General features: G+C 38.8%; 1 protein-coding gene across 4 annotated transcripts; it reads right to left on the reverse strand.

The window, feature by feature from the left end:
- Positions 1–329: 329 nt before the first annotated feature.
- On the reverse strand, positions 330–27,654 carry LOC127542392 (zinc finger protein ZFP2-like). Of its 4 annotated transcripts, none has more exons than XM_051967941.1 (6): positions 27,340–27,616; positions 26,267–26,405; positions 25,434–25,504; positions 22,457–22,583; positions 21,671–21,766; positions 330–3,234 (listed from the first exon to the last, which is right to left on the reverse strand). In XM_051967941.1, exons 2-6 carry the CDS (start codon positions 26,298–26,300, stop codon positions 1,145–1,147), a joined length of 2,418 nt encoding a protein of 805 aa, XP_051823901.1. In that variant the 5' UTR covers positions 26,301–26,405; positions 27,340–27,616; the 3' UTR covers positions 330–1,144. The 4 variants fall into 4 exon arrangements, with proteins under 4 accessions (XP_051823901.1, XP_051823902.1, XP_051823903.1 ...); XM_051967942.1 differs by lacking the exon at positions 330–3,234 and adding an exon at positions 14,529–16,272 and having other exon boundaries at positions 27,340–27,654; XM_051967943.1 differs by lacking the exon at positions 330–3,234 and adding an exon at positions 16,287–19,345 and having other exon boundaries at positions 27,340–27,651.
- Between the last annotated feature and the right edge of the window lie 279 nt (positions 27,655–27,933).

Here is a 27,933-nt window from a genome sequence, read left to right on the forward strand (position 1 = left end):
ACTCCTAACTTGGGCCATTTCCACTTCTGAATTTCTAGACTACACCTTTCTACTCCTCTTCTACCCTGCCCACAGTGATATCACAGAACTGTGTTGCTCCATTTGGATTTCAGATACGCACATGACCACCTGATATATCCTGTAACCTTTCTTATATCCATGAGACCCCCTAATCTAACTGGCTACTTGGTCCCAATCATCCCTACCCTGCTTCATTCATCCTGTTGTCATCCAAAACCCAGCGCTATAGTACATCGTGCTGAAACTGTGATGCAATGAAAATATAATGGAAATGAGTGCTCTGGACACCAAGTGAAAGAAACATACTGTTTATGTGAGTGAATCTCAATAAAGTTTACTTCAAAAGGTGAGTTTTAAAAATACACAAGTAGCAGATTTTCCACTAGTTAGTATTAAAACTTACAATACAAGGGAAATTGTTGTATCTGTTTGAGCTTGATCCAAGTTAAAGAACAAAAAGATAGTCAATTACAAATCCAACAACTTCAATTTCAATGTTACTTATATTTACATATTTTGAATTTTGCCATTTGAACCAAAATTGTATTTTTTTTAATATAAAGTTTCTGTGAGTTCAAAAAGTGTGAAAATCCCTGAACTTAATGACCTGTAAGTTCCCTATTAATGATAAGAAATTCTCACATAATTCTCCTCAAAAGTGCCCTTAGAGTCTCACAACTCTACTCCATGAGCATTAGCCCACTTGGCAGAACTTCTTGGCAGCTCCCTCTCCTTTGCAAGGGATTCCTAGGGATTCAGAAGCTCAAATACACGTTAGCATGTAAATAATACAGTGCTTTTGGAAATTCCCATTGTCTTCTATTACAATATTCAGAAATATACTTAAGATTCCACATTTACAACATTTAATCTTTTAACCACCCAACTCCAGCCCCCCTCCCCCCTCCCATCTAGGATCATCCCTCAATCCACAAGAACTTTTGGAGGAGGGAACTATTTTTGCAAGAGTACCTAACATTTCTTTGTGTAAATTACTCTATGTAACCCTATGTACATAGTACATGCTCGATACACGTTTGTATTCACTGAACTCATAAAGCAAAATTTCTGATGCTGGATAAAGAGTGATGGATCATCCATTCAAAAGATCGAAGGCTTTTCTTTACATACAATATTCTTCTCCAGCATGAATCTTCTGATGTTGAATAAGAGACGAACTCTGGCTGAAGGCTCTCTCACAATAACAACATTTATAGGGTTTCTCTCCAGTATGAGTTCTCTGATGTTTTGTAAGGTGTGAGCTTTGACTGAAAGCTTTCCCACATTCTTTACATTTATATGGTTTCTCTCCAGTATGAGTTCCCCTATGTTCAATAAGGTGAGCACTCCTGCTAAAAGCTTTGCCACATTCATTACATTCATAGGGCTTCTCCCCTGTATGAGTTCGTTGATGTTGAATAAGGCCTGAGAGGCCACTAAAGGCTTTCCCACATTCATCACATTTAAAGGGTTTCTCACCAGTATGAATGAATTTGTGTCTAGTAAGGGATGAAGTATCACTGAAAGCTTTTCCACATTCATCACATTTATAGGGCTTCTCCCCAGTATGAACTCTAAGATGTTGGGTAAGGTGTGTGCTCCTAGTGAATGCTTTCCCACATTCACTGCATTCATAAGGTTTCTCTCCAGTGTGAATTCTCTGATGCTGAGTGAGGTGTGTACTTTTGTTGAAAGCTTTTCCGCATTCACCGCATTCATAGGGCTTCTCTCCAGTATGAATCCTCTGGTGTTGAGTGAGGGATGAGCTCTTACTAAATGCTTTTCCACATTCATTACATTCATAGGGTTTTTCTCCAGTATGAGTTCTTTGATGTTTAGTAAGGGATGAGCTTTGGCTGAAGGCTTTCCCACACACGTTACATTCATAGGGTCTCTCTCCAGTGTGGATTCTTTGATGGTCGATAAGGGATGAAGTTCGACTAAATGCTTTCCCACATTCTTTACACTTATAGAGTTTTTCTCCAGTATGAATTCTTTGATGTTCAGTAAGGTGTATGCTCTGACTGAAAGCTTTACCACATTCATTACATTTGAAGGGTTTTTCTCCAGTATGAGTTTTTTGGTGATGAATTAGGGATGAGCTCTGACTAAAGGCTCTATCACATGCATTACATTTAAATGGTCTCTCTCCAGTATGGAATCTCTGGTGTTTGGTAAGGGATGAACTCTGGCTGAAGGCTTTCCCACATTCCTTGCATCCATAAGGTTTTTCCCCAGTATGGATTCTCTTATGCTGAATAAGGCTTGAGAGCCCACTGAAGGCTTTGTCACAATCACCACATTTATATGGTCTCTCTCCAGTATGAATGAACTGATGTCGATTAAGAGATGAAGCATCCTTGAAGGCTTTCCCACATTCGATGCATTTATAGGGTTTTTCTCCGGTATGAATCCTTTGATGCTGAGTAAGGTGTGTGCTCCGGGTAAAGGCTTTCCCACATTCAATACATTCATATGGTTTTTCTCCAGTATGAGTTCTTTGATGTTGAGTAAGATGTGTACTTTTGTTGAAGGCTTTCCCACATTCAGTGCATTCATAAGGTTTCTCTCCAGTGTGAATTCTCAGATGGTCAATAAGGGATGAACTCTGACTAAAGGCTCTATCACATTCATTACATTTAAAGGGTTTCTCCCCAGTGTGTGACCGCTGATGTTTCAAAAGAGATGAGTTCTGCCTAAAGGCACTCCCACATTCTGTACACTTAAAGGGTCTATCTGAACTATGAATTCCCACGTGTACGATAAGAGCTGAGCGGTTCCTAAAGCCTTTCCCACATTCGCCACATTTCCAAGCCTTCTTCACTCCATACAGTTTCTGAAGTTTAGCTAGATCTGAATTCTTTTTGAGGCTTTTTCCACGTGCATCACAATTAAGAAGGTTTTCTTCTGTAGGAGCATTCTGCTGTGTAACAAGGATAGACTTCAGACTGAAGGTTCCCTCAAATTCATTACATTCATGACCTTTGTCTCCAGCAGAGGTTTTCATGTGTGTCATTGTCATTTGCCTCATGTGGCTCTCCTGAAGGCCCTGCTCTCTCTCTAGTTGGCCCTTACAGTCCCAGCTTTCTAGAAACATAGAATCCCAGGAACCATCCCTTGTGAATCTTTCTATTATCTCCCCATGGGATGAGCCTTCTTCAGAAAAGTCATGCTTTGGAGAAGACTGCTTGATTTCAGGCTTAGTCTCCCAATCTGAAAGACATACAAAATAAAAAAGGTCGCCTATTTCCTGTGTCAGAAGACAGTAAACTGCCACAGTGAAAATAAGATAATGAATTTAAAAATGAAAATACTTTCACAACATAGACAGCTTTAACATCTCTTAAGTATACCATTAAAAGCAGAAGGAAGGACAAGTGGGCAGGAAAAGAGCAGATGTAGGAGACAGAATGGTCCACATCACACAGTAAACAAAGAGAATGAAAACAGCTTATCCAGAATTATGGGGTACTGGAAATACTAACTTGGTGAAAAAGAAAGGCTCTAATTCTGCCTCTGACACTCACCAGCTGTGTGACTCTGGAGAAGTCATTTAACCTCTGGATGCTTCAGTTTCCTAATATGTAAAATAGGAAAATCTCTATAGTACACAAAGAGTTTTTGGTGAGAATCTATTTAAAACACTTTGCAAACTTTAAAGCTGACGAGCAGAATATCTAGCCACAGAGATTTCACATTCAACAGAAGGATTTGTTCGCTGTTTTCCGGATCTCAGAAACAAGAAATAATGTGTTTGACAGGAGAAGCACTGACCTGAAATAAGAAGGCTTTAGACTGAATTATGAGGGAGAGAGAAGAAAAAAAAAAACTCAATAAAACCATAAAACCATAAAACTAAATATTATGGAAAACACTGTGGACAATATAGAATGAAGATTTCTGTAAAATGGTAGTGGTATCCAGAATCTAGAGATGAATAATCATCTCCAGGTTGATAACTATACATAAAATGCATCTGTGCATATACCAAAGCAAAAATCAAACTGTTAACAAAGTGAGCTTGAAAAGGTGTAATACAAGAAATTAAACTTGATTTCATAGCTATCACTAAAACTGGGGGTTATGGACTGGACTATAAATGGAAACCAATACTTTATTCAAAAGAAACAGTTCTAACAGAAGGAGATGGATGATATTAATGTACATTTGAAAGGTAAACATGTGTACAAAAATCCACAACCCTAGAGAATAAACTTAAAAAACTATTAGAAGTAATTCACAAGTTTAGCAAAGTTGCAGAATAGAAAATAAATCCACATAAATCATCAGCATTCTTATACATCACTAACAAAATCCAACAGCAAGAGATACAAAGAGAAATTCTATTTAAAATAAATGTTGATAGAATAAAATATTTGGGAATCTATCTGCCAAGGGAAATTCAGGAACTATATGAACTAAAATACAAAACACTTTCCACACAAATAAAGTCAGATCTAAATCATAAGTAGAATGTGAATGGATTCAACCATTCTGGAGGGCAGATTGGAACTAAGCTCAAAAAGTTATCAAACTGCATATCCTTTGACCCAGCAGTATTTCTACTGGGATTATATCCCAAAGAGATATTAAAGAAGGGAAAAGGACCTGTATATGCCAAAATGTTTGTGGCAGCCCTTTTTGTAGTGGCAAGAAACTAGAAACTGAGTGGATGTCCATCAATTGGAGAATGGCTGAATAAATTATGGTATATGAATATTATTGTTCTATAAGAAATGAGCAGTAGGATGATTTCAGAGAGGCTTGGAGATGAACAGATGCTAAGTGAAATGAGCAGAACCAGGCAACAGCAAGACTATACGATGATCAATTCTGATGCACGTGGCTCTCTTCAACAATGAGATGATTCAAACCAGTTCCACTTGTGCAGTCATGAAGAGAGCCATCTACACCCAGAGAGAGAACTGTGGGAACTGAGTGTGGACCACAACATAGCATTCTGACTCTCTCTGTTATTTGCTTGCATTTTGTTTTCTTTCTCAGTTTTTCTTTTGCTTCCTTCTTGACTTGATTTTTCTTGTGCAACAAGATAATGGTAGAAATATGTATACATATATTGAATATAACATGTATTTTAACATTTAACATGTATTGGACTACATGTAGTTTTAACAGCAAGGCAAAAAAAAGAAACAGAGAACAATCATTGGCAAAAGAGAAACAAAATTATTGCTTTTTGCAGATGTATGATGATTTAGACAACCAAAAAACCACAACTAAAAAAATAACTATGGCAAAGTTGTATAATGTAAAATGAACACATACAACATCAACATTGCCAACAAAACCTATCAGGAAGAAAAAGTAAGAGAAATTTCATTTAAAATAATTACAAACAGTACAAAATACTTGGAGCTATCTGACAAGATACACAGGAACTACAAGAATACAAGTATAAAATACCCTTTATACAAATAAAGACTGATTTAAGTAACTGAAGAAATATTAACTGCTCATGAGTAGACTGAGTCAACATAATAAAAATGACAAAACTATCTACATTAATTTATTCATGCCAAACCAATCAAACTACCAAAGGATTACTTTATAAAATTTGAAAAGAAAAATCCTAAGAAAATTCATATAGAAGAACAAAAGATCAAGAATCTTAAAGGAAATGATGAAAAAGTGGGAAGAAAGGAAGCCTAGTATAGTAGTCTCAATCTCAAACTATACTACAACACAATAATGGTCAAGATAATTTAGCACTGGTTAAGAAATAAGTCAATCAGTGCAACAGATTAGGTACACAACATATAAAAATAAACTAACATAATACTCTAATGTTGGATAAACCTAAAGATCCTAGTTACTGAGGGAAGAATACTTTTTGATAACTGGTGATAAAACTAGAAAGCAGGATAACAGAAACTAGGTATAAACAATATCTCACACAATATACCAAGATAAGCTCCAAACAGCTATGTGACTTAAATGTGAAGTGTGATATCATAAACAAATTAGAAGAGCCAGGAAGAACTTACCTCCCAGATCTATGAAAAGAGTTCATGTCCAAATAAAAGATAGAAAGCCTCACAGAAAATAAAATGGATACTTTTAATTACAAAATACTGAAGTTTTTATACAAAAAAATCAATACAGCTAAAATCAGAAGATAAGCAGGAAAAGTGGAAAAAAGAAATCTTTGCAACAGGTTTCTCTGACAAAGGTCTTATTTCTAAAATATACTGGGAATTAATTCAAATTTCTAAGAGTTAATAGCCATTCCCTAATTGGTAAAGGGTCAAAAGATTTAAATAAGCACTTTGCATTAAAAGAAATCCAGGCTATTATAGCTATGTGAAAAAAAAAAAAATGCGCTTGCTTAGGAGTGTTAAACTCAGAAACAGATCCCTGTGAGCTGTACTGATTCAGAAAAATCACAGGTTAACCTCATCTGTGTTTTAATGTATTTTTATTTATTTTGTTAAACATTCCCCAAGTACATTCATATCTAGTTTGTGTTGCACTGCACCTTTTCTCCTAATACCTAATGATTAAAGAAATGAATATCAAAACAATTCTGAGGTACCAGCTCATACCCATCAGATCAGCAAAGCTAACAAAAAAGGACAATGACATGCTAGAGGGATGGTGGACAAACAGGGACATTAAGTTACTGTTGGTGAAGCTATGAATTGGTCTTGTTATTTCTGAAAAGCAATTTGGAATGATTCCTCTAAGTTGTTAGAACTATGCATACTCTTTTTTTTTTTTAAGATTAAACAGTAGTTATTTTTTTTTATTAGTATTATAGCTTTTTATTTACAAAACATATGTAGGTAATTTTTCAACATTGACCTTGCAAAACCTTCTGTTCCAAATTTTCCCTCCTTCCTCCCCTGCCCTCCCCATCCTCCCTTAGATGGCAGTAGTCCAATACATGTTAAATCCAATACAGGTATACATATTTATACAGTTATCTTGCTGCACAAGAAGAATCAGATCAAGAAGGGAAAAAAAAAAAAAAAAAAACCTGAGAAGGAAAACCAAAATGCAAAATAACAGAAAGAATGAAAATGCTATGTTGTGGTCCACATTGAGTTCCCATGGTCCTCTCCCTGAGTGTAGATGGCTCTCTTCATTACTGAACAATTGGAAATGATTTGGTTCACCTCATTGTTGAAGATGGTCACGTCCATCAGAATTGATCCTCATATATTATTGTTGAGGTGTATAATGATCTCCTGGTTCTACTCATTTCACTTAGTATAGGTTCATGTAAGTCTCTCCAGGTCTCTCTGAAACCATCCTGCTGGATTTTTTTACAGAGCAATAATATTCCATAACATTTATAGACCATAATTTATTCAGCCGTTCTCCAACTGATGGGCATCCATTCAGTTTCCAATTCCTTGCCACCACACAAAGGGCTGCCGCAAACATTTTTGCACATGTGGGTCCTTTTCCCTTTTTTATGATCTCTTTGGAATATAAGACCAGTAGTAACACTTTTGGGTCAAAGTGCATACCCTTTTAAATAAGCAATAACATTGCTAAAAAAAAAAATTGCAGTAACATTAGTAAAGTCTGTATCCAAAAAGAAAGAGGAAAAGGAACCATATGTCAAATAATGTTTATGGTGGCTCTTTTTATAGAGACAAAGAACTGGAAACAAAGAGATGCTATCAATTGGGGGATGATTCAGCAAGTTATGATATATGAATGTTATAAAGTACTACTATGCTAAAAAAAAATGAAGGGGACCTGTGGTGGGCCAGAACTTGAAACAAGGTGCTAACTCACTGGAATTGATAGAAACAATGTTTGGCCTATCTAGTAACATTTTAACATAAGATGATGTAGCCCCATAAAGAAATCCATAGCTAGGACATGTTTAGAACCTGGACAAAACTTGTTGTGGCTTTCGGAGTATTATGAATTATGTAGGAGTCAAGCCAGACACAATAGGCAAACAGGAGTTAATGTACAAATCGCATCTGACAAACTCACAGGTAAAGGTCAGTATGGAGAGAATTCAGAACAGATTAATTACCCCCCAACAGCTTATGAGCAGATCACAACAGCTGCTATAAAAGCTTGGGGTACCCTTCCAGGAAAAGATTGAGGGGAAGCCTTCACAAAAATAGAGCAAGGTCCCAATGAACCTTTTGCGGATTTTGTGGGATGTTTGCAAACAGCTGTAACAAGAACCATTGAAGAAAATGCAACTACAGAAATAATGACCAGGCATTTGGCTAAGTTAAAGCTTTTTATTTTCAAAACATATGCACAGATAATTTTTCAACAATGATTCTTGCATAGCCTGGTGTCCCAAATTTCCCACTCCTTTTCCCTGCTCCCTCCCCAGGATGGCAAGAAATCCAATATATGTTATACATGTTAAAATATATACAAAGTAAATACAGTATGTGCAAACATATTTATACAATTCTCTTGCTGCACAAGAAAGATCAGATCAAAAAGGAAAGAAATTGAATAAGAAAACAAAACACAAATGAACAACATCAAAAAGAGTGAGAATGCTATGTTGTAATCCGAATTCAGTTCCCACAGGCCTCTTTCTGGGTGTAGATGGCTCTCTTCATCACAAGATCATAGGAACTAGCCTCAATCATCTCATTGCTGGAAAGACTCATGTTCATCAGAATTGATCCTCGGATAATCTTGTTTATTGTGTACAATGATCTCCTGGTCCTGCTGATTTCACTTAGCATCTGATGTTCTTTTCATGTGCCCGCCCCATCACTCTTCCTTTCCCAGTGATACTGCATCTTGGGTGCTCTCCTCCTGCACCTGCTCTCATTCCCTATGCCTCCACCTCTACAATACTAGAGATCACTATCAAGCTCTATCTACCAGTACAGATCCCTAAGGGGGCCGTTGTCTTGTAGCCAACTCGTTTTTCCTCCTTTCTCAAGGAGTCCACATCTGTTTTATTCTTTATGCTTATACCAGAGGCTATCATCTCAGGGTTAAGGTTACATCCCTAAATGTGATTGTATCCCAAAACTCTGTCCTAGTTCCTTTTTTTTTTTTTTTTGTACACTTTCTCCCTCAGTGGAGGATAGGGAATAAAGGAATAAGTATATACTTATTAAGCATCTCTAGTATGCCAGGTACTGTGCTAAGTGCTACTCACAACCCTGGGAAGTAGAGTCCATTATCTTCATTTTCTTATTGAGCAAACTGAAGCTGAGAAATGAAGTGACTTTGTCCAGGATCACAGAGCAAGTAAGTGTGAATGTGACTCCAGGCCCAGGGTTCTGTGTACTGTAGCAACACCCCATTACCTCCATGGTGATGTCAGCAGCTCCCAAGCTTACTGATCTTCTCTATGTGGATGATTCCTTGACCTCCACGTCCAGCCCCCTTCTGTCTCCTGAATACCAATGCTTTATCACCAACTGGTTAGCAAACACTTTGAACTGACTACCCTCCAGGCACCTCAAACTCACTACATCTAAAACAGAACTCTATCTTTATCCATGTCCTCTCCCCAAACAGATTCATCTTGACAAGTTACCCATTTCTGCTGAGGGCCTTACCTCCCTTCCAGTCTCTAAAATTCAATAGCTTGGGCTTTTTACCTCCTCACTCTCCCTCATCCCACACAGCTACCTGCTGTGCACCTCTTGCCCTTTCTATCTCCCCAGCATCTTTATCTCCTTCTTACTCACACAGTTAACACCTTAGTTCTTCATAAGATATGAAGCCTCTTCTGACTCCTGAACTGTTAGTTCCATTGTTCTCCAACTACTGAATTGTGAGCTTGAGATGAGGGAGCAGATCAGATCATTTGGATCTCTGAATCCTTAGCACCCAACACAACACCTGGCACATAGTAGGAGCTTAAGAAATGCTTGTTGACCAACTCAAAGAGGACATACACAAAATGGTGAGCACCTGTAAAATATATATCAGCAAGAATTCTAATGACTAACATTTCTATAGTACCTACAATGTGCCAGTATGAGGTGCTGAACACAAGTATCTCATTTGATCCTTGCAACAATGTGGGGAGTTAGGTACGCTTATGATCCCTATTTACAGATAAGGAAACTGAGAAAAATGAAAATTAAGTGACTTGGCCAAGATCACATAGTTAGTAAGTGTCTCAGACAGATTTGAACTTAGGATTTCTTGATTCCAGGTCTGCAGCTCTAGCCATTATGCCTCCTGGGAAGACTGAAAGGCACAATGAGCTGCAGCTCTCAAGGATGGCTATTATAATTAGCAATAACCATGGCATCTCTGTCAAGCAAAGTTACTTGAATCCCATGGTTGCCCCAGGAGAAAAAATGGTCTCCATGCTATAAAAAGGTCTAACAGAATAAACAAGAAACTGTAGCACAAAATAGAGATTAAGACAGTGTTATAAAGAACTCATTCCCAGGCCTGGATGAGTTCTATTCTAGTGGGCTCACAGGGCCTAAAGGCATGATCTGAGAGGCATGGAGAAATCCTGGACGATAAAAGCAGACCTGAAACTTGGGCTTGGGAAATATCCTGGTTTTCAAAAACAACAAAAGGGTGAAGAGCAGCTAGATGGCACAGTAGACACAGCAGAGATCCTGGAGTCAGAAGGACCTGAGTGCAAATACAGTCTCAGACAATACTTCCTAACTGTGTGATCTTAGGAAATCACTTAGTCCCAATTGTCTAAGGGGAAAAAAAAAAAAAGCCAGAAGGGTGAGTTTTAAAAAAAGACATACTGATAATAAATACTGATGATTTCAGTACCCAACAAACTGATCTCATACCTTTCTTTTCTTTTGAAAATGTTATTATAATGGGAGGATGCCATAAACATTCAATAAATATTTGAGAAAGACATTCTATTCTAGTGTTAGGTGCTACAAAATATAGTTTAGCTATGTCCAAAACCTATCGTGATAACACATTCAAAGTCTCAGTATACAATGGTATACTTTTATAAGACCTCTAATTTGTCAGTAATTGGCATGCCTTCCACCAATGAAGTTTCTCCATCTTCATGGTCTTTGGAGGTTGCTATTGCTGAAAAGCCATCATCCTGTGTTCAGCCTTGTAGTGAGCCTCTCTCTGCCTAGCTAGGCTGGACCTCAGACAATAGACTTCCCAGGGCCCTGCCTGTCACCTAATGGCCTTTCCTTTTTCCAACACAAGGTCACCCTTGAGCTATACTGAGGTATTGATAGGCCTTAAGAGGTGGTTCTCATTCATATGGATAAGCTGGTAGAATGTGGCTGAATAATGGCAGAGTGTGCTACTCTCAAAGGGCAGAAGAGAACATCATTATATTGTCATCATCTAATGCTAAAGCTTTCACATACATTACTTCATTTGATCCTCACAAAAATCCTGTGGGAGAGGTCAGGTAGACATTATCATTGTTTTCCAGATAAAGAAATCCTGCTTTAGAGATGTTATGACTTGTATAACCTATAATAGACTGCTTGAGCTATCTTGGGGAGGGGGTAGGAAAGGAAAGGAAGGAGAAAAAATTTGGAACACAAAATTTACAAAAATGAATGTTGAGAATAAGTTGTGCTTTATAAATGTTATGGAATATTATTTTTTATAATTATATTATTATATATATAATAACATATATTTTATAATTATAATTAGCAGGATGATTTCAGAAAGGCCTGGAGAGACTTAAATGAACTGATGCTAAGTGAAATTAGGAGAACCAGGAGATCACTGTACATGGAAACAAGATGACACGATGATCAATTCTAATGGACATGGCTCTTTTCAAAAATTAGGTGATTCAGGTCGGCTCCAATGGTCTTGGGATGAAGAGCCATCTGCATCCAGAGAGAAGACTGTGGGAACTCAGTGTAGATCACAACATAGCATTTTCACTCTTTTTGTTGCTGGCTTGCATTGTGTTTTCTTTCTCATTTTTTTCCCTTTTTGATCTGATTTTTCTTGTGCAGCATAATTGTGAAAATATGTATAGAACTGCATATGTTGAACATACATCGGATTACTTGCTGTCTAGGGGAGGGGCTAGGGAAAAAATTTGGTACACAAGATTTTGCAAGGATGAATTTTATAATTATTCATGCATATATTTTGAAAATAAAAAGCTTTAATTAAAAAACAAAAATAAGATAAAAAATTATCTTTACATGTAGTTGGAAAAATAAAATATTAGTAAAAAAAAAAAAAAAAAGGATGCTATGACTAGTACCAAATACTTTAAGAATGATTAATCCCTTAAAGATTAATAGATCATTATCAAATAAGAAAACTCTGTCTATGGTCTAATTCTATTCAAAAGGTTTATCTATAGACTTGGAAAAAATATAGAAAATATGCTTATTAAATCTTTGGCCACACAAATCTGAGAGGAGTAGCTAATACTTTTTTTTTGGGGGGGGGGTGGGGGGGCAGGGTAGGGCCTAGACTTAGAATTTGATTCATGTAGATAAGTCCCATCATTGAAGTTTCCTCCACTAACACAAATTAGCAACCCTTCTGTAACTAATAGTTACAGAGAACTAGCCAGGTGACTGAAGAGGTTAAGGTAGCATTTGAACCCAGGACTTCACAACTCCAAGGCCACCCTTCTCTCTAGCCATTTTTTGTCAACTGCCTCTCCAGCTAATAAAGTATCTGAAGCAAAATACAAAGTAATCTTTTTTTTGCTGAGGCAATTAGGATTAAGTGACTTGCCCAGAGTCACGCATCTAGGAAGTGTTAAGTGTCTGAGGGCAGATTTGAACTCAGGTCCTCCTAACTTCAGAGCTGATGCTATCCAAAGTAATCTTGATGGACTGGCATATTAAGCAAAACCCAACACAATGAAATTTAACAAATAACTGTAAAGCTGTGGAGCAACATGAGATGGTAGAAAGAAGACCCAATTTGAGTCTCAATTCCATCACAACCTAGACAAGTCTCTTAATCTAAGTTCTGGTTTCCTCATCTGTAAAATGAGTGGGCATAATAATTAATGTTTTCACTGATTCAAAAGGCAATTATAACATTTAAATGGGAATATATGTGAAAACACACATATATATATATTTAGTGATATTATATATAATACGTATTATATATATTTAGTGAAAACACTCAATGACATAGAATTTTAAGTTATCATCATCATTAATAAACACACTATATTTAGGTTGAAAAAAATAAACTCAGAGATGAGTGGAGCCTGAGTTGTGTTAATTAATTAGGAGTCCAACAAGCATCAATAGGGTCATGTGGCTAAAAAAAAAAACTAACCACTTCAATACTTTAAGGTTCTGTGATTTCATTGCTATGGTCCCTTTACCAATGCAGCTCCCATCTCCCTTCCTCCAAGAAGAGAGACTATCTTTGGGAGTAACTGTGGCATAAAAATTTTCCCCCCTGCAGTTAGACCAGTCTCTCTAAATTTTGCTTGACTGGTCCTCAGAGAAGAAACACTGCTGAGCTGATTTCAGAAAAGCTTGGCGAGAATTAAAACATTAACTGATGTTAAGTGAAGTGAGTAGAGAACATCATACACAGCAACAACAAGATTATGTGATGATCAACTGTGATGTATTTGGCTCTTTTCAACAATGCCATTATTCAGGCCAATTCTAATAGACTTGTGACGGGGAGAGCCATCTGCATCCAGTAAGAGGAATATGGGGACTGAATGTGGATCACAACATAGTATTTTCACCTTTATTGTTGTTTGGTTGCTTGTTTTCTTTTTTCTTTTTCATTTTTTCCCCTTTTGATCTGATTTTTCTTGCACAGCATAATAAATGCGGATACACACACACACACACACACACACACACACACACACACACACACACAAGAACTGCACCTGTTTAACCTACATTGGATTACTTATTGTCTAGGGGAGAGGGAAGGGAAGGAAGAAAGAAAAATTTAGAACAAGGTTTTGCAAGGGTGAACACTGAAAACTATCTCTGCATGTATTTTGAAAAATTAAAAAGCTATTATTATTTTTTTAAAAAAAAAAGAAACAAAGAAAGAAAGTGTTTGCTGCTGAGCCCTGCAACAACATGCAAGTGAAATTTTTCCAGCTTGGCAGGGCCTGCTAGACATTATGCTCTATTAGCACAACCTCCAAGAATATACTGTCACCTGCATGGAACAAAGAGGGATTTAGGTGAAGGATGAAATCTCAGGGTACCTTACCAGACATTAAAACACTGTCCACATCAATGTCATGGGAATGAGCTGTTCCATTTTATTATGTGCTTTTTACATTAAACCACGAATACTGTGTTAATTTCTGGAGGCTATAGTTCAATGTTATAATTTAACCTTATAATTGCTAATATATATTATATACAATAATATATAAAATGTTAATATAATTGCTATATATTATATATAATATTATGATACGTAATCACATATAACAATAATATAACATTAATAATTTTATTACCAATTACTTTGAATTATTAATTACTTTAATTGATGATTAATAAACCAAATGAATTAATATATGATATATAATAAATGACATATAATAGTATAATATAACAAATAACAATACTTTTGGAATTTTTGTTTTCATATCATTTGTTGTTGTTACTGTTCCTTCCTCATAGAACCCTTCTTTGTAACAAGGAAAACCATGTAAGCAAAACCAATGGTCCCAGCAATTGTACATATGCATATCATATGTATTCTATGTATATCTGTATCATATGCAACATTCTTCATAGTACCGGTTCCCAACTTCTCTAATAAGATGAAGGAAGAAGTGTGTTCCATCATCTGTTCCCTGGATCAAGAATAATCATTACCATTGAGCATGAAATGCCTGAATGTGTTCAGTGATGGGAAGGTCAGTCCTTCAAAAAATAGCTCATTTTATTGTTGCCTAGCTCCATTAGAAAGTTTTCTTTACTCAGCATGTAGAATGAGACTTAAATTTCTGAACATGCACAATCAGAGAACTACTTTGCTTGACAATGCATGTTTCTTATAAAAGTTTTTTTTAATTTATTTTTTTAATGGGAGGTAGAAAAAATTGTTTTTTTAACTGAAGAAAAACTAAATTAAATTAAAAACAAAGGTCTTCCTTATGCTTACTGGAAATCTGGGGAGACCCAGTGATAAGAATATTTCTGGAGCTGTCAATCAGGACAGAGGGGGGAATCTAAAGATTATATTGTAGTCAGAAACAGTTGAAGGAACCAAGAAAGTTAGGTCTTGAAAAAAGATAAGGCATGCATGTGAGCAATCTTTAATTATCTTAAAGGCTTTTATGTAGTAAAGGGCATAAGACTTGCTATATAATATTCCAGAAGGTAGAATCGGGATTAACATGTGGAAGTTACAAGGAAGCAAATTTTGGCTTGATCTAGTTAAGAATTCTCTAATAGCGAGCCAGTGATAATAGTGAGCTGCCTCTTTAAGTAGTGACTTCACGTGTCGCTAATAATGTTTGGGCAAAAGTTGGATGACCATGGATGATCAAGGATATTATAGAAATGATTTCTGCAACCACGCAAGACTGGACTGGATAACTCCAAAGATTATACTATTCTCCCTTTCCTTCTGTCCCACCTTGGTCAAAAATCTCCCTGGTGCCAAAAGGATGCTGTTCCAATTGCTTAATCAAACCCTCTACCCATTATTCCTTGCTCTCTGTTGATAGGAGTAAAAGGCCAACATAAGGAAGATGGGGACTATAGACCAAGTGGGAGAAGTAGGTTCCGAGAAAAGCCACGTGACATGGATGGGACATTTTGAGTGTGTCGGACATTCTTAAGTTTGTGTGGATCCTACAGGAATAAAGTTAATAGGAGTCATGCTTTGGCAAGACAAGTATACTAGTATGAATGCAGTTGCTAGATTAAATACCTACTACCTAATCAGTAGGGCATTTTGTAAACACAAAAGAACTGAAAGCACACAAAACTAACGATAAAACTGAAAGCTGGAATGTTAACAGCTGATATTGGTATCTAGTACTCATGGAATAGATAAGAATAGTGTATACATTCTGTGATCTAAGAGCATAGTGTTAAGAGTGAACCTAGAACGGTATGTACTTCCTTCTACATGGAGCTGAGTTTGCTTCCTAAAAGCAGCAAGAATTTACAACTATTCCACTAGAAAAACTCAAGCTTAGGTGGGATTCCTTAACCCAATGGCAAATACACAGGCCAACTGGAAAAGAATCTTGAGTAAGCCAGCTTGATGATCATGATGGTTTGATGCCAGGAAGGCTCCTGCTTAAGCAGAGGGTAGTTGGTTTGGGAAGTCTTCCCAGCAGTGGTATGAGTAGTCCCAAAATAAAGTCTAGGTAGAATATGTAATATTCACAGCCTTAAGCATTCTATTCTCCAACCCAGAATTCCCTTCTGTTTTTTCATCTAACCAAATCTTTCAGGGCCAAGGTCAAATCCCATCTAAAAATCTTCCCCAACTACTCCAGCCAACCCTGTTCTTTTCCAAAATCTTCTCCTACTAGCTGTAGTTTTTCACTTTGACACTGACACATATCACTTTGAACCATTATGAATACCTTTTCTCTATGTATATCCTGCTACCTAAAAAGACCATAAACTTCTGGAAGGCAGAGATCACATCTTAATTTTTGTCTTTCTCTCCTAATAGTTGCTTAGGAAAGATGAAACAGAAAATAACTGGTGGGCAAAATAAGATGACAAAACAAATGAGAAAGAGCAAAGTTTTCTCATCTTCCTGGCACCTTAGAAAGCCAAAAGAAAAATAGTTTGTGAAAGCCTGTTTTGTAGCCATTTTGTGGGACAGGTCTTGTGCTTACTCCAAGCCTGTATTATAGAGGAAAGAGTGCTACATTTGAAGTTAGATGACACAGTTCAAATACCAATTTGGATGACTACCTGTGTAGCCTTTTCTCACTGGGCTTTGGTTACCTCTTTTGCAAAATGGGGTTGCACTACAAAATCACTAAGATTCCAGTTCTAAATCAATGATGTGATAGGAATAAATGTGCAAGCTTGGAGAAGCTTCCAATGTAGGCAGGCACATAAATCACACACAAAACAATTATGGAATACTCCAATACAACAGGTAATTGCAGCACTGTATACTATATACACAAGTGCAATAGGAGTATTGGAGGAAAGTACGCTCAACACATTTGAGGAGGTAGGTTCAATATGGAAGAAGAATCGAAATGACTTCAATATAAAGACAAAAGGCACTAATAAGTGTTTTTAAAAATCTGATGAGGTGGAGTGCCCGTTGTGGCATTGGGAATCAATAACCACGCCTGGATTGAGAGGAAATGTTACGATGAAATCAATGTTTTTTTGGGGGTAGAAGAATATGACAGAAGTAATCAGTAAATAAGATGTAAGAAAATGTAGGAGACTGTTACAACAATCTAAGCCTACAGTAATGGTGGTTTCCACTGAATGCTGTCAGTCAAAGTGGAGAAGAAATGACAAATCAGACTTTTCGAAGTATGAATCAACAGGACTTAGTGAATGATTATATCAGATGAGAGGGAAGAGCCAGAAGTAATTTTCAGTTTTCTTGCCTAAGAAATAGGAAGAACAACAAAGGGAAGAACTAGTTTGGAGGCAACAAAGAGTGCAATTTTGAATGAGAAGAGTATGAGGTAAGTGTGAGTTATCCCAGGGTCTCTAAATAGATGGAAGTATGGGATTGGAATGCAAATGAGAGATCAAAGCTGGAGACCCAGATTTGGAAGCATGAAAAAAATTTGTTTAATTTGTCTTTGGCTTATAACATGATGAGTTCCAGAGGACAGTTTGATAAACATATCTCAAACCTCTTTGTTGGGAAGGAGGTGTATGTGTTGGAGGGGGACAGCAGATTATAAAAATATACTTGATAGATACGGTCACTGTGCTGGTCACTTTTGCTCTATTATTTTTCTTAGTTATTAGGAGTGGCTGGATGGGTGGAAATAGGGAGTTGGGGGGTGGGAGTGAAGGGTATCCTGTTGGCTGGAATGAGGGGGTAGAGAGGGAAGATAATATGAGAAGATTGCATAGTATAAAAAACAAAAAAGCACAAACTTTTTTATTTAAGTACCTGATTGCTTTGAGAAATGAAGCTACTACGTTGGTTAACTAGAAAGTCAGTTCATATGCATGTGCCTTAACTATACAAAGAAAAAGAGAACCAGACTGGAAAAGGTTGTTAAATAAGAGAAATGGAATACGAGAGGGAAGTTGCTCCAGAAAGGCAGCGCTGAGCAGAGGCTAGCTATTGTGATAAAGGAAAAAAAAAAGAAAGAAAGAAACTAATGAGTTCACAGAGAGCCAGAAGGAAAAGAGGCTCTTAGTGAGTAGCAAAATGTTACTTTGCTTATCAATTGAAGATAAGCTGAGTAAGAGGATAAAAGGGCGTGATGAGGCCAGAGTATGAAAAAATAAGAACACCAACCTTTTCAATATGAAAATTGTTCTTGATTCTGTTATTGTACAATTTATACTTCATTTCATAATATTTTTTTCTTTTAATACCATAAATTCTTATTTTTACAACAGCACTGGGGAGTATGAAGTTGTACACTCATGACACTTAATTTTCCAGATCCATATCTCAAGTTCTGTGCCTGCTTTGCTAGCAAAGAAAGAGGTCACATTAACTATTTGGTGACAGGGAGTTATTAGGACCCATGAGAAGGAAGTGAGCCAATGATACTCTGCCACCCCAGGGATACAGTAAAGAAATGACTGAAAACACTAGTGGACTTTTGTTCCATTAGAACTACTTCCATAACTTAAGAGAGTAAGCCCAATGGGATTGAGGCTGGAGGAGCCAGCATCTGGGCTGCTGTGCTTTCCCTGGACAGCTTGGCACAGGACTAGTGGGGAGTCATAGCCATCGTCTTTACCTGAGTAAAAATGAATGTTGGCATTTCCCACAATGTTTTTGAAAAGAGACTAAGACATTGGTGGTGGAGTTGTGAACTGATCCAGCCATTCTGGAGAGCAATATAGAACCATGCCCTAAGGGCTATCAAACTGTGCATACCCTTTGACCCAGCAGTGTTTCTACTGGGCTTATATCCCAAAGAGATCTTAAAGGAGGGAAAGGGACCTGTATGTGCAATTATGTTTGTGGTAGCCCTCTTCATAGTGGCCAGAAGCTGGAAACTGAGCAGATGCCCATCAGTTGGGGAATGGTTGAATAAATTGTGGTATATGAACGTTATGGAATATTATTGTTCTGTGAGAAACAATCAGCAGGATGATTTCAGAGAGGCCTGGAGAGCCTTACATGAACTGATGCTGAGTGAAGTGAGCAGAACCAGGAAAACATTGTATATGGCAACAGTAAGATTAAGTAACAACTGTGATGAACTTGGATCTTTTCAACAATGAGGTGATTCAAGACAATTCCAACAGACCTGGAATGTAAAATGGCATCCATATCCAGTGAGAACTATGGAGACTGAATCAATAAAAGCACAGTATTTTCACCTCTGTTGTTTGTTTGCTTTTTTCTTCTTGTTATCTGATTGTTCTTGCCACAGCATGACAAATGTGGAAATATGTTAAGAAGAACTGCACATGTTTAACCTATATCAGATTGTTTGCTATCTAGGGGTGGGGGGAGAAGGGAGAAAAATTTGGAACACAAGGTTTTGAAAAAGTGAATGTGAAAATGTTGAAAACTACATTTGCATGTATTTGGAAAAATTTAAAAGCTATCATATTAAAAAAAAAAAGAAAGAAAGAAAAGAGGTCTGATATCCTATTCTGAAGACATGGTTTCATAAATAAACTTTGTGTTTGTTTTCTTGGTTCAATTTTTTTTTTATTGAAATGAAATCAATTTCTGATATATCAGGGTAAGGATATACCTGGGAATGTACATTTAGGCGTTACTAGACACAAGTGTCTTCCTACAGTTTTCTATTCAATTTTCTCAACATTCATTTGGGACCTAAAAGTGTTCTGATTTTCCAGACAAAAGGCTGCTAGCCATTCTTTAAAAATGATATTCTAAAAATTATAAATATATTTCAATGTGCAATTTTGGTATGTGACTTTAATTATTCTGGTTTTCTCTAGATGTAAAAAAAGTACATAAATATAGATATGGATCTAGAAGAACAGAGTTCTATTTTGTTTTTAACAAACCAGGTTTGCTAGAAATGTTACCTTTATGAATTTTTTGGTTTGTCTCGTTCGAGGCTGTAACTTGGCTCTCTGGGTCCCAGATGATTGTAAGATGAGGGGTGTAAACTACTTGATTGTTAAATTTTCTTCCAACCCTAAATCTGCAATCTTACAAATGACTATGATAATCTACTGTTACCTGTTGACAAACATTTGAAAACTTTCGGGGTAGTTGCAAAAAAAAAAAGCTTCTTGAAAAAATTATATATTTTCTTTACATGTAATTGGGGGAAAATAAAATATTATTAAATAAAAAAGAAAGAAAAGACCCTATAGCAAAAATTGTAAAATAGTTAATTAAATGTTAATTACTTCTTTATTATCATTATTAAATTAAATTATTATTAATTATTAAATGTTATTAATTAAGTCTACTTCCACTTAGGGGAAGAAGAAGAGACTTTTATGGAGACAGAGAAGTAGCTGGAAGAAGAAGGAAAGAATGAGGATCAAAGTAGAAGAGTTTGAGGATAGGTGAGCTGGGTACATGCCTATAATTCTGGCTCCTATGGAGGCCACAGCTAGTCAATATGCAGCCTGGGAATTTTAAGCTGGCCTGGGTAGTGCTAGTCGGATGTCTGCACTAAATTAGGCCTCAATATGGTGAGTTCCTGGCAGTGGACATCACCAGGTTGCTTAAAGAAGTGTTCTGAATGAAAATGAAACAGGTCAAAGATCCCCTACTAATTGGTAGTGGGATCAGGCCCGCGAGGAGCTTCTGCATATCAGGCCTGAGGAAGACAGGGAGATCCAGTCTTTAAAATAAAAGTAGAGCTGGTCCATAATATCGAATAAGGCAGAGAAAAGGTATTGGACTGGTTAACAGGAAGTCAATTATGCCCTTCAAGATAGCAGTTTCACAAGAGTGGCAGAAAGTAAGGCAGATTTTAGGAGATTTTTAGGGTGAAGTGTATGCAGCAGCTGTAAAATGAATGTTTGAGGAAGTCTGCAATGAAAAGAGAGATGTTTGACAAAAGGCAGAAGAGGGGCAGCTAGGTGGTGCAGTGAGTAGAGCACCAGCCCTGAAGTTAAGAGGGACCCGAGTTCAAATCTGGCCTCAGACACTTAACACGTCCTGGCTGTGTGACCCTGGGCAAAGTCACTTAATCCCAACTGCCTCAGCAAAAAAAATCAACAACACACACAAACAAAAAAGACAAAAGGCAGAAGAGAGAGCAGAGTCAAGGGAAAAAAAAAGGAGTTTGAATTGTTTCAAATAAAAGAAAGCTTGGTAAGTTTAAAGAGACGAGAGAAAATCTGTAATGAAGTAGTGGAGTAAAGTGCTGGAAAAAGTAAGTGTTGGGATCCAGAATACAAGTACAGGAATTAGCTTCAGGGAGAAAGTGTTCTTCTTTTGAAACTAAGGGGCAAAACAGTAACTGTCCAAGTAGCCCGAATTCTATGCGGAAACGTGTCCAAGAAGGCCTCCAGCTCCTCCTCTGTAAGCCTGTAGGGTTTTGAGGTGAGGCTCTTCAGCTATCATATACCAAAGGTGCTCAATGACTAACAGGCCTACTGCTTCCAATGATCACCAGCTCTTTATCACTCACCTGAATAGACGTCTCTTGAGACTTCCCTTTCCAGCATCCATGGGTCTTCTTTTCTCTCTAACTGTGAGATGACATCAGGTTTGGAAATTGGAAGCCCTGTTCACAGAAAAATAAATAGGACTTCATTATTTGTGTTGAGGACACAAAGGCATCCTGCACATCAGACTCCAAGAATTACTTATTAAATATAATCAATCACAAATAAGAATTCTTTTTCAGATAAGGACCTGTAGCCCAGAATGTTTAAACCTGAGGCCTCTTGGCTGCTGGGTGATGGAACAGGTATCAGAATCCCACTTCCTCACTCACACGCCAAGGTTTTTTCTGCTATACCAAGCTCTTAATCTTCAGGGAAGGGAGGGAGGGGAGAAACACCAGGGAAGACCCAGAAGGAAATAAAATGGCTCCCAACAGAATGCATAGTGGCAAATTCCTATAAACAGTTCATGGGAGATGGGTAAAGAACTCACTTTTAGTGAGTTCAGAAAGATGATAGTCTTCAGGCTGGAAGGCTAGGAATTTCTTACTACATAGGTATATGCAGTGTGGATCTCATGGGAAAAAGCCTTGGATTGAGGAAAAAAAGGACGTGGAAGCTACAGCCACCTACTTTCAATTCAACCAAGTGTTGGACAATGAACAGGAACAGATGTTTCTAGGACAAAAAAGATTTGGAAATACTGAATCCAGAACCCTAAGCTAAAAGATCTTATATATACTAAAAAAAAGAGGAGGTAAAATTATCCAATGGGAAGATTTTGAATTAAAGAGGAAAATCATCATTACCCATTGAAACCAAGTGCCGATACTTTTCCAATATCACATCTCTGTACACGTCCTTTTGAGTAGGGTCCAATTGACTCCACTCCTCTTGGCCAAAGGCCATAGCTACATTCTTATATGCCACTGATTGCTGAAAGAAAGAACATGAGAGGCTTTGTTAAGTGCTTTAATGAAACCAACAATTGATGAATTAATAAATCCTTATATTCTGAAAATCTTTACTTAAAAAGTAAAGTCAACAAGCATTTATGAACTAATTATGTGCTAAGCTTTATGCCATAAGCTGAGGACAGAAAAGCAAAAGTAAGTTTTATTGGGGGAGACAAGAGAGAGACAGAGATCATATATAAGCATGTACAACACATATACAAAGTAATTGAGGGAAGGAAGACACTAGCAGATAAGCAGATCAGGAAAAAAGTAACCCTTGAGTTGAGCCCTGGAGAAAGATACACCAAGGCTTGGAGGTAAGCAGGAAGCACATTTCGGGGATAGAGGACAGAGGGTACAAAAGCAAAGATGTGGAAGATAAACTGTTATGTTCAAGAAATACCCTGGGTAATTTGGCTGGACAGTAGAGTGAATGTAGTGCATGAATATATAATGAGGTTGGAAAGTAGGTTGGCATCAGATTATAAAGAGCTTTAACTGCCAAAGAAAGGAACTGTAATATATGTACATATCTGAATGTATAAGGAGAAGTACTCTGAAAGTATCTGGAGGTAGAACTTGGTTTTTCTAATGAATTCTACACACACACACACACACACACACACACACACAAAGAATTGCTCTGGAGTCTGGCAAATGTGGGCTCAAGTCTTGATTGACACATGCTGGCTCTGTGCATCTGGGCACGGGATTGACATTTCTCTACTCCAGTTTGTAAGGTGCAGAGTGGAAACAGAGGTAGAAGAGGTCCTAACCAAAGGACATAACCAAAATGATACACACAATAATACTACATACACAGATACATGGATATGTAAGCCTATCTCTGATAGCCTTTCCTCTCAAACTATCTTTGTTGAACTAATTTTCATTTCTTTTCTTCTTATTCTATTTAGACTTCAATGTGTATTTGTCTCCTCCATTAGAACATAATATATTTTCATTTATTGTACTTGTATCCCCAGTGGCTACCATACAATCACACATAATATGCACTTAATACTTGATAGCTGCTGGACAACAATTGAACTAACATCTGAAACTAACCTAAACACACAAATTCACATTAACATTTCTGATTTGTTCCTAGAGTACCAAAGGAAAGCAGAGACCATTTATTAAGCAGCCACTCCCACAGGGCATGTGGAAGTGTGCTAAGGGGCTGATACAAAGATGAGCCCCTATTCTCTCTTTTTTTTATGTGAGAGATTATTAGCTTATTTTAGTACATGCAAATTAGCATCAAAGTAAGCACATTTTAAAATCCACTCACTGTTTCTAAGTTTCTAGCAGAAGGTAAAGTGGTTCTGGTTCTGGTTTTCCATTCAAACACATCTTGCTTTTTTGATCTTTGTTTAGTAGAAATATATATATACATGTATATATATATATTTTCCTTCTCAAGAAGCTCACAGTATATCAATGTCAACAACAGAACAATGAGACTGATAGAAACCATCTTGAGAAAGGTATGGCTTTGAATACAGAAACAATTCCACATGAAGGCTCTTAATCCCAAAGAACTTATTTAATCTACAAATACAGAGAACTATAATACATAATACTAAGTAAGTAGACTTTAAAAATGCAAAACAAGTTGCTATATGAAGTCTGAAGGGGAAATGAACATTGTCAATGAATTAAGGCAAACTGGGGAAGGCTTCCTAGAGGAAATGGTATCAGAGTTGGACTTTAAATGCTAGCAAAATATGATAGTGCTAGCCCTTGGAGGGCTATAAAGGCCACAGGCAGAAGGGTGTAAACTCTGCTGAGCGGACACTGGGAACTCCTGAACATTTCTGGTATGACTAAAATCATACATAACAAACTTATTCTGGCACTGGTATGAAGAATGCATTGGAGGCAGAGAGCAGAGATGGGTAAACTTTTAAAAAGTATAGTTCATGAGTGGTAATAAGGGCTCATATTTGGATAGGGATGAGAAGATGAATGTGAGTGAAATTACAGAAGTGAAAATGGCAGGGAGTGGGGATGGTAACTAATTACAGATGAGAAATGAGAGGGAAAGCTGGGAGTCTAAGAATTCTAACATCTGAAAATGGGAGAGTGGGTGAATGCTGGCACCAGACAGAAACACTGAAGCCAGAAGAAAGGCAGGTTTAGGAAAGAAAATAAGGAGCTCAGTTGGGGCCATGCTGAGTTTATGATGCTGGTAGAACATTCTGAGAGATCCTGTTGACCAGAGGTGTCAAGCACACCCACAACTGAACTAGAGCTGCTAAACTAGATTAAAATGTAACTGGAAAATATTTAACAAAACAAATAAAAGCACAATAGAACAGAACATTAACGTGAGGTTTTCCAAACTACGAGGTGGGGGGAAGAAGGGGCCAGGGATCCTTCGGTACACTTCAATGACCCCTGTATCTAGGATACCACAGATCCAGTAGGGATCTGAATATAAATCTCAGAAATCAGTACAGACTTGGGGAGTCATATTCATGGAAGTGGTAGCTGAAAGTTGTGTAGGATGTAAATGCAGAGAAATGCCAAGAAGGTCCAGGATGGAGTCATGAAAATAAGGAGGAGATAGAGGAAATTTGGCCAAAAGGCAGGAACAGAATCTGAAGAGTGACATCTCTTAGGCTAACACAGTGAGGAGCATCAATTGACAAGGAGCTGTTATCAAATCATACACAAAAGATGATAGAGAAAAGAAATGGAAAGAAGGTGGCTGGACTTAGCGACCCAGAGCCCAGGCCATGAGGAGAGGGCAGGGAAGACTGGGTCACAAAGCTCCGGGATAAGGGAAAATGACATTTAAGGAAGCAAACTGAGTCTGACTCACCTGGGGTCCAGCTGGCAAGACCACAGCAGCCATGTCCTCATCTGGGGGATTCTCATCCTGGGAAGGCAGAGCTGGGGAATAATGGGGGGCAGGAGAGGAATCAGAAATTTTCTTGAAGTGTCCAGATCTACCTGTAGGCTAGAAATCCCCACACCCCAGCTGGGTGTGTTCCTCCAATGGACAATGACTGGTGAACCTGGGTTCAAATCTTGCTTCTGACACATAGTGACTTCAGGATGCTGGGCGAGTCACTTAACTTCTCAATTCCCCAGGCAACTCTCTAAGGTTAGAAGTCACAAACATGTTACTTATCTGCATCACTGGAGGAATTCCGCATCAGAAATTCTTGTATTAATGAAATCACAGGCCCAGATTCCTGCCCCTTACTGCCCCCAAACCTAACCTGTCTTCTTGGCTCTCTTAAGGCCAAAATGAGAACAAATTTGAAAAGGCTTTGAGAAATGAACAATCCCAATGTCAAGATGAATTCATTTAAGAACCTTCTGAAGGGAAAAAAAAAATAAAGGTTTACAAAGAAATAATCAGCAACAACTGCAGAATGCATTTTCCCGAACAGTTTCACTGCCTCGAACCTAGTAATAATTGTTTGTGGAATTAAATTCAGGGAGTACCTTAGAACTGGAGGAGAGGATTAACCTGGATGATGGAGAGGGATTCATGATGAGCTCCCAAACACATTCACCGAGCCTATCATGCAGCCCTAATCCATACCCAAAGTTTCAACCTCCCACCAGGTCTTCCAAATAGCTTTTTCTTCTTTCCTGTCTTGGGAAGAATGAGCCCTCACTCTCATATCCTTCTACCATTCTCACCTCTCTCTCCAATCATTTGGGTCAAATCCTCCATGGTTAGCCCTTCCTCACTGTTTTAGAGATGGTCAGGAATTGCAAAGGCGCCAGCAGTCCCAGGATCTGTTCCTCTGTATCACTCTCCAGCCTCAGCCCTGAAGCTCTGGTTGAGAGATCTCTGGTCAGGTTTGTCTCCTGCTAGGCTGGATTCCTACTCCCTGGGGTTAGGGGGGTGGGGAGAGTCTCCTCTACTTTCACTCTCAGGAGCCTGAGAGGGTCCTGGGGAGCTGGGATCTGGGGGGCTCAGGAGCCATGCCCCCTAAATAGGGATAGTGGCCCTGGGGCTTGAATTTCTGTCTCCCTCCTGGGAAGCCCACCCTCTCGAGTCTCAGGGTGGGTTCCTGGAGACTGTGGGCAGAGACAGGCTGAAGTCAGCACGAAGACCCCAGAAGCCTTAGTCCGACCGAGGGCCCTGTAAAGAATGCCCAGCGATCCTGGAACACAGGAATGGTGACAGGGTGAGGACTAGCCAGCAGGCAGGCAGGCAGGCAGACAGACAAGCAGATACAGAACTGGTGGAGCTGGCTCCCACAAACAGGGACACAGAACTCTTCTCTGACGCAAAGAGATCTGCAGGGACTTGGCCCCTGTCCCACTACCGTCAGCCAAACCCAAAGATCCACAGCCTGGCCCTAGCTTCTTATGGCTCAACAGGCAGAGGAGAGGCTCAGTCACACAAGGGAACAACACTCAGACACCCACCCACATCCACACCCACACACCCATACCCACATGCACGGATCAGAAAAGGGGTGGTCTCTGAGAGGGAAAGGGAGTCCAGCTGCGGCTCCGATTCCCCTTGGGAGAGGGTGGTACCGAGGGTGCGGTCACAGGCATTCAAGTCAGAGCCGCCCCTTCTCCATTCCTTACGCCCCCATTCTCGACTCTACCCCGCACACTCCCCAAAGCCCAGGGTCCTCCGCCTCCCCGCAAAAGGCAAAGACATCGGCACGCGACAGGCGAGCGGTTACCATGGTGACCTCGAGCCTCAGCCCGAAACACCCATGGGCGCCGTGATCCCTCAGGCACCGACCTACCTTCCCGTAGGTCTGCAATCCGACCAACGCTGCCAGCGAAGAGGACGCACCCGCCAGGCCAGACAGCTTAGTGCGCCTGCGCAGGGTGGGCTTCCGGACTGCCCATTCAAGACGTCCGCGAGTCGAAGACATTCCCGCTCCTAAACTCCATTTCCCAGAATGCCATCTCAACCGAGGCTCTTACCTCTTTTACCGCTGCCTTCCCTGCTTCGTAACCCCTAACGGTGTGGCCCTGCAAGTCCTCAGAAAGAAGCGCCCCTGCAGTCCATGGAATTCTGGGAATCGTAGTTCTAAGGAGCGGCGAACGACCGCCGAAGGGGAAAAGCGCGGGCCAGAGTCCACTTCCGGAAGTATCTTTTTACTCTCAAGCCCCACGCCGAATTTCCCTTCCAAGGATTTAGATATGCATAGTTGGGTTGGGCTGCGCAGGCGCATTTGCCTAGACCTGCCCTCACGCAGCCCGACACTAGGTGTGAGGTGACTGAGGACGGTGGCCCGAGGCTAAGTGGAGATAGTGGGAAAGTGGAATGGGATCCGTGGGAAAAATGTCGAGGCACCCAGGAGGCTCCTCTCCTTCCACCTCAGTCCCCCAGC

Source organism: Antechinus flavipes, chromosome X (genome assembly GCF_016432865.1).
Source record: "Antechinus flavipes isolate AdamAnt ecotype Samford, QLD, Australia chromosome X, AdamAnt_v2, whole genome shotgun sequence".
In the NCBI taxonomy this organism is placed as follows: Eukaryota; Metazoa; Chordata; class Mammalia; order Dasyuromorphia; family Dasyuridae; genus Antechinus; species Antechinus flavipes.

Coding starts and splice junctions, on each gene's coding strand:
- LOC127542392 (XM_051967941.1), bottom strand. CDS start 26,300: ATGGAGGATTTGACCCAAATGATTGGAGAGAGAG. Junction 21,767..22,456: donor TCGGCACTTGGTTTCAATGG/GTAATGATGATT, acceptor TTCTGTGAACAG/GGCTTCCAATTTCCAAACCT. Junction 3,235..21,670: donor CTCAAGAGACGTCTATTCAG/GTGAGTGATAAA, acceptor TATGTCTTTCAG/ATTGGGAGACTAAGCCTGAA.